The sequence below is a fragment of the Lolium rigidum genome, chromosome 4 (genome assembly GCF_022539505.1).
Source record: "Lolium rigidum isolate FL_2022 chromosome 4, APGP_CSIRO_Lrig_0.1, whole genome shotgun sequence".
Taxonomy (NCBI): Eukaryota; Viridiplantae; Streptophyta; class Magnoliopsida; order Poales; family Poaceae; genus Lolium; species Lolium rigidum.
Window position 1 is genome coordinate 115732057 of NC_061511.1, and position 12969 is coordinate 115745025.

Here is a 12969-nt window from a genome sequence, read left to right on the forward strand (position 1 = left end):
TGAGTCGAGGAAACTCACTTAGCTCCCACACATCTTCTGTCATCTTCATTTGATGATTGCGAAAAGCTACATAGCTCCCACTCAGTTTATTGCAAATGCAGGTCTTCTCCATATCTTGGGTAATCCCAAAATCCTTTGATCATTCATCAAATCGGAAATTCCAGCTACCATACACTAGTATCCATATGATTGGTAAATCCTGCCTATTGTACCAATTACAACTCTTCTTTAATATAGATACTGAAGTAGATGCAAGTTTTGACAAACTTTATCAATTCACAAATTGTAGTATTTGCTAGTTAAAATCCTAATGACTCAAGCATCGCTACATTTTGTAGTCAATCCTTTGAATCCGTAAATCATTCTTTGTGACAAACCGAGCTTTATATCTTTCTTGAAGTTTCATTTCTTATAAGAAAGATCAATTAACATTTTTACTTAATAAGATCAAGTATCAAATACCTTGGTAATCTTAAATGTAACTCATTTTAGGATTGCATCCATGACTTCTAAGTCATTTCTGGTATTTAGGTCAATCAGCGCTTCTTTGTAGTTCATAGGTATGTATTATTCCAAGACAAGTGAATCATGAATATATTTCCGCGATGAGGAAGCATGTATTCTTGAATCCTACTCACTTGATTTAAACTTTAATTTAGATGCCATGATCATTATCATCTTGTCTTTCCTCTATTTGTAGAGCTTGGTTCCCGGAACATCGTTGCGCCACTCTGGTACATGGAGTTAAGATCAATTACCTTGGTTTAGTTTTACTTTCATCCATGAACATCCTTTACGAGAACCTCTTTCTCAAGAAGGTACCACATTTGGCAATACAATCTTTGCCCCTTTGGTTTTGTGGAAGATGTATTCATAGCTACTCCCTTCATCCCAAAATGTAACACGCCTAAGGTTTAGTTAAAAGTCAACATATTTTAAATTTGAACAAATTTATATGTAAAAATATAAACATTCACAATACCAAATCAATATCAATAGATTCAGCAGAAAGTATCAGAATGTCCACTTGATATTGTAGATATTCATATTTTCTCGTATAAACTTGGTCAAACTTGAATATGATGACTTTTGGCTAAAACGTAGGCGCCTTACATTTTAGAATGGAGGGAGTACTAAGAATACATTTCAAAGCTTTATTCATATAAACTTAAAATTATCTTGTAACTCAAAATTTCCATGAATTTTAGATGGTTCCCTATTTAGAATGAGTGTTTGCTATTATTTAAATGCTAACTCTAAATAATAATAACACGATAAGAGAGAATTCAAACCATATAATAGAGTATGATTACAATATTTTAGTCATATCAACACAATGATATATTTCAAACATTGTAATTTGTGGCACACCTTTCACAAGTCTATATGCAAGAAAACATAACTCAAAAAATTCGCCACTTTGATCAAATCGCAGAGACTCTCTTTCTTGTTAATTAATACCCTTCTTCATTCTGAAATTCCTTGATCCCGTCAAATAGTTTCAGAGTTATGTTTCATTTAGCAAATACACATATTCACTTAAATCAACAATGAAGTTTACGAAACAATGATATTCACTACTTGATATCCAGTACATCATTATCTATGATCTCAACAATTTTTAACGCACAATCCGCTTTACTAGACCGCGGAGTTTTATTCCTAAGGCATAATATACAAGTGTCAAAAGATCAAATATCTAAAGACCTTGTGATTTATCGGAATGAAGCACATAATACCAACACGAATTAAACGGTACTGTCATTCGAAAATGATGTCATTATTAAGTTTGGATATATTTTCTGGCATTTTAGTGTTTTTATAAACGTTCAATCTATCATCATCGATAACTCATTCATAACCAAATGTGAAGATAAAATACTTTATTCATAAGAAGGACAACCGACTCATATGAACAATGTCTTGCGAGATGCAAGACATGCAAATAATGTTCACTCACAACGATTGCAAATATTTATCTAGATCCATTTAACTAATTCAAATGATAGATGTTGAGGGAGAGTGTTTGTTGGCCATCAACTATCTTGCTTGCCATCAACACGCATTATCACCTCATTTTATCCAAACAACTCTCAAATAGTAGGTTTAGTTTTCCAATAAAATGGACCAAATATCAAATACTTTGTAAACCGCAACAAGTGTTTTTAAGGAAAATATTTATAACATGTATGTCATATATACCTTCTCCGTTGATGACTTCCCCTGCTATTGGTTCTATTTTTCTCAAAGACCAAATATCAAATACTTTGTAAACCGCAACAAGTGTTTTTAAGGAAAATATTTATAACATGTATATCATATAGGGATTTCTATTTTCGTGCCCTCAGGTCCTTAGTTGTACTCAGTTTTCCCCAGCTCCTTAGTTTTTCCTCAGTTTTCTCCAAGCCCTTGTTTGAAACCCGCAGAAGCAGCTCAGACGGCAGGATTCCCGTTTAGTTGACCGTTATGTCACGTGTGGGGCCGCGTCGTGTGGGGCCGGTAGAAAGGGACCGCGTCGTGTGGGGCCGGTAGAGAGGGACCGCGTGGGACAGGACGAGACCGCGTTTGGTTGCGCACGTGAGCAGGAGCTGGGTTCTGTCTCTCTCGGCCCCAAATTGGCATTATTAAGAGCACCTTTTTCCCCTCTTTTCTCTCTGTCCTTTTCACCAAATAAGTATCAAATCTAGAGAAGTTTGCATTTCTGTCTTTCTTCAATTATTTGTGCCTTTTGGCCCTCGTTGTTTGCCCAATATGGCAGCAAATCTAGTAGGGATTAACTTCTAGTACTCCCTCTGGTCCATATAGAAGCAAATCTCCAGGGTAATGTACGATAAATTCACAGTCATAGTAAATCGAGAAAACAAAGTAGGGCCAACAAAATATAGTAGAATAGGGATAGATAATAGGGATCCCTCCCTAGATAATAAGCTGCATACACAGCAGCCAACATAGTAACAGATTCTAGGTTCTTCACAGCACCATCATACTAACAACATAACAACAAGGGATCCCTAACTAACAACAAAGGGATCCCAACAACAAAATGGGAGGCAGCAGCAGCAGCACACGTCCAGGACTCCGCCTACGTACCCCATCTGGCTCTTCCTCCACTTGTTGCTGCTGCTCCCCTTGGGAGCCTTGGGCTTGAGCGGAGGCATGCGCCCGGCGGAGATCTCCACCCGCTGCATGCTGCGGAGGTGCATGCCGAGCGCCCTGTGCTTGGCGCGGAAGGAGTAGACGTTCATCGTCATGCCGACCTTGGGGAAGGTCTTGCTGATGTTCTCAGCATGCGTGACGAGGCAGTTGAAGTCCGTGCCGCCGAGTCTCCTAGTGCAGAAGGGGCACCTGTAGACACCCTTGGCGAAGTAGGAGATGTACTGGCCGACCTGCAGCCTCCGCAGCACCTGGCGAGTCTTGACGTCCTCCTCCTCCTCGTCGCTGCCGATGTCGCTGCCAGACATCTGATCCATATCAAACAGAAACTATGAGTGAATGAGTTGCAACGATGACGAACGTGCATGATAACAAAGTTAGGAAAAACAGAGTCTGCCTCAGTTAGAGTGGGCACGATTATATATCTACAGGGAAGGTGTAAGCGAACCAAAGCTCATGCACAACAGATTTGTACACAGCAATGGTTCGCTGAACCCTCCGTGTAAAAATTTGTGCCCAACGATTCATCATAGGCAAAGAAACAGATTCCAGATCTGAACTTGAACACATTCCAGATTATTTGCAAAATTAAACGGTTGATATCTTTCGATTAGTGCATAAAATAACTGATTGATATCCCATGATTACTTGCATAAATTAAATGATTGAGATCCAATTATTACTTGCATAAATTAACCGAAGGGCCGAACCCCAAATCTTAAAGGAAATCAAGAAGTGATCAAAACAAAATGGAATAAAATCGGCGCAAATATTAGCCCAATGCTCATCCATCTACAGATCCATCTACACCAGCAAAAATAGGGTTCAAAAAGGAATGGGGAACAAAAAAGGAAGGAAACCGTAGTTACCTCGTTCCATGGATCCTCCAGGAAGGTGTCGTAGGGGTTCGGGGGCGGGACGTACGGCACCGGCTCATAGGGGTCATATCCCGGCGGGATCTGACCGCCACCGGCGGCAGCAGCCTCCGATGCACCGGCGGAGGCGGCGGCGACGTCCGTTGAGGGGACGGCGTCGAAGAGGGAGGCGTCGCGCTTGGAGCCGACGGCGCCGTGGACGATGGGATTGGCATTCTCCTTGTCCATCTCGCCGGCAGAGGAGAGGGAGAGGGAGAGGGAGAGGGTATTTTGCTTTGGAGAAGATGATGGGACGTGAGAGAGGCGTCGTTGCGTGGGCGAGTGAGAGTGATAGAGATAGTGGGAGGAGGCGTCTATAAAGGCGAGGGGTGGTTAATGCGACCCGCGTCCTACGCGTCCACCGCTGCACGTCTGCACGTCTTGGACTTCTGCAATGCGACACACGTCCACGATTGCACGTCTTCGACTTTGCACCGCGACCCGCGTCTACGCGTCAACAATTGCACGTCTTCCATTTCTGCACCGCAACACGCGTCCTCGAGTCTAACCCTGAAAATTTAGATATACTCAGGTATAACCTCGAGTCATATACTAGCATTTTTTGTGTGCTCAGTTTTCCCCTTGAGTGCTAATACTGGCTAGTGCAATATGCTTAGTTTTACCCTCAAGTGGCTGGTCAACAGACAGTCAACAAATGGGATTAACTAGTTAAATGAGTCATTTAATGTGCAAAAAATTCCGAAAAATAGTGGCACATACTCATGGAGTAGATAAGTCATAGATAAATCAAGTTTCCAGTTCTCAAAACATAGATAAGTCATAGATAAATCAAGTTTTACCACAAATTGCCACTTCTCAAAGGCCTTCTCAAATCACCTAGTAGCTATGAAGGTGCATGGTTTTCCACAATAAGCCCTTCCCAAAATAGCTTTCCCCAAAATATACTTTGTCTAAATGAGGCCACAATTATCACACTCATGTATATTTGTATTGCAAATAGTTTGAGGTAGGCCAAGATGGGTTTCATTGTACAAAACACACATTTACCATTTTTTAAATCTCATATTTGAATCCCTTAGTTTGTTTATTACACAGGTGCCCTTGGTTTCTTGATAGTACTCAGTTTTGCTCTCTCCCTCCACAAATTCTCACAGACGTGCAACATTGCCCTGATTGGTCTAGCCCATGTCACGCGGATCGTGCCCGCCGACCGTTGATCGTATGATCTAACGGGCAGGATAACCCCTCTTCATCTCTGTCGGCGGTTACCTTCCACTCTCTAAGTATGCTAAAGGGCGGTTTTCTGTATTCATTTTCACGCGCTAAAAATTATAAACTCTTTTAGGCATTACTTTTCACGCAAAAAATGATAAACCATCACCGATTTGTTGTAGCCATTAATTTTCACGCAAAAAAATGATAAACCATCACCGATTTGTTGTAGCCATTAATTTTCACGAAAAAAATAATAAACCATCACCGATTTGTTGTAGCCATTAATTTTCACGCAAAAAATGATAAACCATCACCGATTTGTTGTAGCCATTAATTTTCACGCAAAAAATGATAAACCATCACCGATTTGTTGTAGCCATTAATTTTCACACAAAAAATGATAAACCATCACCGATTTGTTGTAGCCATTAATTTTCACGAAAAAAATGATAAACCATCACCGATTTGTTGTATCCATTACTTTTCACGCAAAAAATCTACCTATCTTTGTATAGAAGATCGTCTGTATGATTTTTTAGGTCATTTAGAGAAGGTAGAAAAAAAATCCCTTTTGAGAAGGTCGAAAAAACCTAACTTGTTACAAAAGCTGGTTTCAGTGAGACCTAACCAAATTTGACATACATGATGCCATATCTATAACAACAAGGAATATCTAAAAGGGAAAGTTTCACAAAATTTGAAATTTAGGGCGAAAATGATGCCATACATGATGCCATAACTTGTTACAAAATCTGAAAATCAATTGGGTATTATAAAGGGAAATAAAAAGTTCGAAAAATGTAAAAACGAAACCATCTATCTATCTATGTATAGAAGATCAGCTGTATGAAATTTGAGGTCATTTAGAGAATGTAGAAAAAATCACCTTGTTAGAAAAGCTGGTTTCGAGTGAGACGAAACGGCATGCGTTTAAGCAAAGTGATTTTTTCGAACATCTCCAAATGACCCTAAATTTGCCATACATGATGCCATACGTGTAACAACAAGGAACCCTATCTAAAAAGTGTCAAAAAAGTTTGCCCAACCGTATAGCTCTATCAAAAAGAACCTCACCATGGCGCTAGTATAATTTTGGCTTAGTTACAAACTTTCGTTACCTAACCTTCAACACGAAACTTGTTTGAAATCACTTTTGGCGTACAAGAAACAAATCCCACCTTGATTCGAGCACCACAGCCTCCAAACGATGCCGATGCCGATATCGGCAAGGTCAGAACGACTATGCTCGCCGCCACTGCTAGGTCACCGTCGGGATGCACCGTCAATCCCGTCCCCTCATTCGATCACTGACACACGAGAGATACCGCCGAGGCCAATGCCGAACGTACATGCTGATGCCAATGCCGAACATGCATGCACGCCGCTGTGGGCACGGCCACGCCGCCCCGCTATGCTGGATGCCACAGACCACCGCGAGGTCTTTCCCTTCGCCACCACACTCTTCTAGCACCCATCTATACACGCCAGAAAGGAGAGACACTAGTTTTCTCTACATTGCTCGCGTTCGTGTCGGACAGTCAAAGTTTTGAGGTAGTCGTCGATGTCGTCGACCATTTCTTCTCTTCTTTGCATGGTTAAACGCGTCTAGTTCATATCTATCTAATGCGTCTGGTCTCGCCTCATGCAGTTCTTTGTGGACGTCGATCTCATCTCGGCACCCCGCAGGCCACCTCCTCCGTGCCATCGTTGTAGAGCTCCGTTTAAAAATCTATTCCTACCCGTGTATTGCCCATTGTATCAGCGCCATGGCCCACTTGTCATTCGATATACCGAAGCCCCACTCGTGCGCGTTTTGGTCGGGGATACACCGATGCTTACGGTCAAACAAAGATGGATGGTCTGACGTGTCTTTGCGGGCTCTACGTGGCCCCACTAGTCACAAGATAACGGTCAACCGTCGGGCAACCGGCCGTTACATCACGTGTGATGGTTTCAGACAAAGGCTAGGGTAAAACTGAGGAAAAACTAAGGAGCTGGGGAAAACTGAGCACAACTAAGGACCCGAGGGCACGAAAATAGAAATCCCTATCATATATACCTTCTCTGTTGATGACTTCCCCTGCTATTGGTTTTACTTTTAGAGTTCTTAACTCAGCCAGGAATTGATGTTGGTTCTACTTTTAGAGTTCTTAACTCAGCCAGGAATTGATGAAATATGAGCGATTTCTCTCTCATGACATATTCCAAGACACAATCTTTGTAGTGGGGCAAATAGGTCTGTGGTCTGTCATCCAGTAGCATAGATACGTGAACGTACTTAGCGGATTAATCCACCTGACATATCAGTTTTCGCAACAACGTACTAGACCATATCCAGTTTTTTACTTTTATGTAAGCATTAGAAGCTACAATACATGCGAATATTACTAGTGACTAAAGAGTAACCACCCTTTTCCATCTCTTGGTCTTAAAGCGTGATGAAAAACGAGAAGAAAACACAGGTATGCATCCACAATGTTAGGATTAACATCAGCTCTTGGTTTGTTCAAGAGACAGAAAATCACATGGCAAGTGAAGCAATTATGAACGCCTGTCGCTATCATCCGCACCTTCATCGAAGACGCCTGATGATCCCACACGGAAATCCAGCTGCTTTTGATACTTCTGCCGCCTACGTTCATCAAACTCCTCCCAGCCCTCAACCTGCTTCAGACAAGTAAAATGGCATCAGCGCTGCAAAATGTCTCCATCCAAGACAAGGCCCAACATGCAATACAATAAAGAATCTCACCATATTTCTTCAAGAAAAGGTAAAGAATTTCATCGAGTGTCGAACAAATAGAGCACTTATTAATATGGTTGTATAAATATGGAAACTTCATTATGGTGGCAGGAGATTTCAGATGGTGAAGCTGAATTTTCCAACTCCAAAGGTAAGCATGTAGCCATCTTTCTTAGTTCCACTGGAATGATGATGAAAACTAACAATGTGTGAGCCTTTTCGGGAACTTATACCTGTCGAAGAATATCATTTGTGATTCCAGTGCCATGGAGATCAAGTGTGGTCAGCCGCCAGCACTTCTTGAATAAAGTTGATGGTAAGGAATTAAGACCATTATTCCTTATAATCAAAGTCTGTTGGAAGAAAGGTTTTACAAACAATGAATACTACAGTGTTTTCTTGTCAGCATAAGACAGCAACGATAAGTCACATAAATGCAAGATAGCAAGTACCGACCAAATAAAATGGAACTAATCCATGCTCTAATTTAGTAAAGATGTGCAATACAACCAAACAGTTTAACCATCGTGATTTTCTTTCTCGACTCGCAAGTCATGAGGTCAGAAAACAGCATGAAGGAAAATATTTCACATTAATAGTGGCTTATGTTGTTATGGTATAGCGCGTACAAGAATAGCTGCTATATTTCTGTATTAAAAACTATCAAATGAAATATAGTATTTTAGATGCTGATAGTTTTTTCTCTATAAACTTGGTCAAACTTTGCACTGTTTCTTTGGACAGTATTTATACACCTCACAAAAAGGAACGGAGGGACTAATATAATAGGCATGAAACATATTTTAGTACTACATGTGCATGTACTCCTTCCATCCTATAATATAAGATGTTACAACCAATACGAAGGGAGTATTTGTTTGGGAACGCTTCTTCACATGTAGCTATAGGGACATACCTTTAGATTTTGAAGGTTTCCAAAAGCCTCTGGTAGCTCAGCTAAAAGATTTGATGATAAGTTAACCTGATGAAGACAACTTTGGTGAATTAAAATGCCAAATGCAAGCCCAAAAGAGTTCATGAGGTGTTACTAGGATAGGTGGGTGCATTGTTGGATCATCACTTATTTTTGGTGTACAACGGATGAATTGGTGATGAGCAACTCATTCCACCCCTCCAAACAAGTGAATTAAGTTCAGGGTGGGGATCGGACAGGACATGGATCGCCTCATCCAATTCCTCAAACCAGTGTAACCAATGCACCGGAGTGCTCAGTATGTACTGCCATAGAAGAATGTAAGGACCAGAAATGGGTGGGGAAGAGAAAAGGCACACACCTCAATGAGAGATTCACAGTCTCCTATAGAGGAAGGCAACAACGTTATCCTGCCAACAAGTGAATATCATGTCAGAATGTGCAAGATCTATAGTAGAACTTCTAGCATTCAAAGCTTTAAATTTTTGAACCAAACAATACCAATGTAATTCCCATACTTTTAGGCACGATAGGATGTTCATGGAACAGCTTACAAGATCTATAGTAGAACTTGCAAGATGCAAGCCTGCAAGTATTAAAGATCATTATAGAAATTAGCACTAACAAACCTAACGTTTTTTTTCCATCATTCCAGCCCTACAAACTATGATGGGATCATCATCAGAAAATTAAGAATTGAACATACAGATAGTCCCTCTTCCCAGTAACCTCATATTAATTCTCAAATTTAACACACAAAATCAACTTAGCACTAAGCAATCCTAAGTAGAAAGTGTATATTCAGATGTCAGCATATCAAAACATGAGATAACATCAATGAGGTGCTGCAAGTCCAGCAACTGGTGAGTTCAACACATTACCTATTATTATTTGCTATCAAGATCTCTAGCTGCTTCAGCAAACCTATTTCAACAGGTAGGTTACCAAGCATGTTATTTGCAATGCGAAGTTCACGTAGAAAGGTCAATGAGCCCAAACTCGGAGGTAAAGTAACCAATCTGCAAGGTAAAGCCAAAATATATAAACGCACCATCTTGTTCTCCTGTGTACTAAAGATGCATGTCCAGACTAAAGATCAGACTGTTTAGTCTTGCAAACAAAAGTCAGTGCGAAAGAGGTATTTTGTTCCAACGGGGACTATGAAACAATCCCTTTCCGCCAGCAGGTAATTTTATACATACATCTCGATAGCAGGAGGAAAGTCAAGTGACGAGTTCTTTAAATGGTGGTAGTCAAGAACCAGATCGTAAACAGGAATGTAATGGTTATTTCGATAACTCAAACTAAAATAACTAGTTTTAATTGTGCAATCAACCACAAAAGATTACTAGATAGAAGTGCAACTTGCCCCAGATAATTAAGCAAGTAAGAAACTACAGGGTTCCAACACAAGTGATTGAGAAAAAAAATTAATAAATTATAATATTAATTGTTCTACTGTTATTTCAACATATGAAGCTGCGTGTTTCAGTTCTGTGCCAGATATCTGTTGTTCTCAGTCAACATGTTGGGTCAATGGTCAGAGTGGCTGATTCAAGAAAGATGGATAAGAGATAGTAGCAAAATTTTACAGGTGGATCATAAGAGCACAAATATAATAGATGGGGAGAAATAATATATTTCAGGGGATTATAAGAGACTAAGGTTTGTCTCTACCCCCTTGCAAAATAATATTTGCAGTACGAATAACATAACAGGATTCTGAGCAATCAGACCTACCGATTTTGGCTTAAAGATAAAACTATTAGTCCCTGAACACGTGATAGACCTTCCCAGCAGATTCCCTCATCAGATATATCATTGGCAGTTACCAACAATTTCTACAAGAACAAAAATATGAAACTTTCAGATATATCTCCCTATGAAAGAAGAAAATCCATCAACCAGCTAGTCCGGAAAGAACAATTACATTTAATGATTTAAGGGCAACAATTTTCCGTGGAATTGCTTCAATAGAGTTGTTACAGACATCTAGTACTCGTACTGAGGAGCCACAGTCCCAGACTTCTTCAGGTACTGCCTGTTTGAAAGATAACCACAAAAAGTAAGTCCCAAAATGCAACACTAGGGGGAAATTAGACATTCGAAATTAAAAATAAAATGCTTAAAATTCATAATATAGAAAGCTAGAGGTAATGTATGGGTTGTTGATGTTATAATAGAATTTCTTGGTGATTGGAAAAACAACCATGGATTGTATTTCTGCACCACAATTGACACATGCACTTCAGTTTTTCATAGAGAGGTGGCTACTGGATGTTTCACAATCTTTAAATCGCAGCTATTCTGTTTTTCTTTACATTTGTGTAAAGGTATTGCAAACAAGCTGGAATCAGATACCTTTAAGCTGGAATCAGATAATGCAATAACACCTGTTATCTTCCATCGCTCCGCTCGGTTTTTGCTGACAATCTCCTGTTTTTGTGTGTGATTTTCCTTAACATTTGAGATCCTCTTTGCACTTGCTGCCGGACCACTGCTATTCTTAGTGATAGGACCGTCCTGTTGGAAAGTAGTGACAAGTTGATTGTAACAAATTAGATAACATGTCAGCCCTGCTCTCAAATTTGCCTCGCTTTAGTTTGTGTAACATTGCATTGTGGAACTATGACTTTGCAGAAATTTCCCCTAACCATCAGAAAATCCCAATGATTCAAAAGTAAGGGCATCAAACTGACGGCTGATGTAAAGTCAAGCTCACTATCCGCATAACGAAGTATTACCGTTCAATTTCGAGTCAACATAAAAGCTCAGCTGACTGAAATGGAACTTGTGCGTATGACGAACTAAGCTCCATTGCAACCAAATGGTTCTTAACGTCTGAAAAAGATAAAGGTAGAACGAACGGGAAAAGTGGAACGTATTAGGTAAGATCGAGGCGATTTACCCCCTGATGGAGACCCTCCGAAGCGATGAGCATAACCTTGGATCCGTTACCCACCTGCATCGAGCTCAGGCTCGCTGCTTCCACGAGAACTCTTCCTGCAATCGGAGGGAAGTAAGAGACCACCAAAGGATTGGGTACTGAAAGCAAATTCCTCTTCAGGCGGTAAGGGTTTGGGATTTGGTGCCTTTGCAAATGAGCCTCTGGCCGCGGGGGAGGACGTTGGTGAGCGGCTGGAGGAGGAGCTTAAGTTCCGCCGTGGAGGCGGACGCCGAAACCACCACCGGAATTGTTCGGCCGGCGAACTTCACGTGGACGGTGATGGTGGGCGGCGAGCTCTCCATGTCTGTTTCCCCTCTGCTAGATCGAGCGAGGGGAGCCGAACTTTACAACGCCGTCTGATGCCGACAAGACGTTCCGTCGTGACCGACCATTCGGTCATCGTATTTCAAAACTTTTTTTTTTTGAGGTAAACAAATACTATATTAGGTCAGCAAGCCGCTTCATTAAAAAATTTCCAGTCCCCTTCGGTACCCTGGTAAGAAAAAGAGAGCGTAAAGAACTTGCTGCCTTTATGTTACATAATTGTTGCATCGTTTACAAGATTGTTCAAAAGGAAACCCGGGGTTCATCGACCCAATTACAAGAATGTTTACTAGAAAAACTATACTTAGCCAAATCATGGGCCACTTTGTTTGCCTCCCTCGAACAGTGCTTGAAGATAACTTTATCGATGGTGGTTGTTGCGTCCACTATATCTGCATAGATAGCAGCAGAATCACTCAACCACATTGCCTCTCCGGTACATGCTTCGATAACCTCCCTTGAATCAGACTCGGCTATGAGCGCGTTACAACCCATGGTAGCAGCTAGGCCTAGACCTTCCCTCATTGCGATTGCCTCAGCCATTGCAACAGACGCCACATGCTGTATGAATGAACAATTAGCAGCAATGAAGCTTCCTTGATAATCCCGTAAAACCGCACCAACAGCACCTGCACGTGAATCATGATAAAAGGAGGCATCCACATTAAGTTTAATATGTCGCGGCTCAGCTTTTGACCAAGTATCCATCCGATTCAGCCCGTCCTTTTTGCAAGCCGCGGAAGCATTTGATGTTATGGAGAGAATAGAATGTATACAT

General features: G+C 40.9%; 1 protein-coding gene across 2 annotated transcripts; it reads right to left on the minus strand.

Annotated features, from left to right (window-relative positions):
- Window positions 1–7567: 7567 nt before the first annotated feature.
- On the minus strand, window positions 7568–12212 carry LOC124650605 (plant intracellular Ras-group-related LRR protein 8). Of its 2 annotated transcripts, XM_047190121.1 has the most exons (11): window positions 12013–12212; window positions 11829–11923; window positions 11282–11443; window positions 10851–10961; window positions 10661–10761; window positions 9802–9939; window positions 9282–9330; window positions 8903–8968; window positions 8220–8339; window positions 7996–8002; window positions 7806–7907 (listed from the first exon to the last, which is right to left on the minus strand). In XM_047190121.1, exons 1-11 carry the CDS (start codon window positions 12167–12169, stop codon window positions 7903–7905), a joined length of 1011 nt encoding a protein of 336 aa, XP_047046077.1. In that variant the 5' UTR covers window positions 12170–12212; the 3' UTR covers window positions 7806–7902. The 2 variants fall into 2 exon arrangements, with proteins under 2 accessions (XP_047046076.1, XP_047046077.1); XM_047190120.1 differs by lacking the exon at window positions 7996–8002 and having other exon boundaries at window positions 7568–7907; window positions 12013–12210.
- Window positions 12213–12969: the final 757 nt, after the last annotated feature.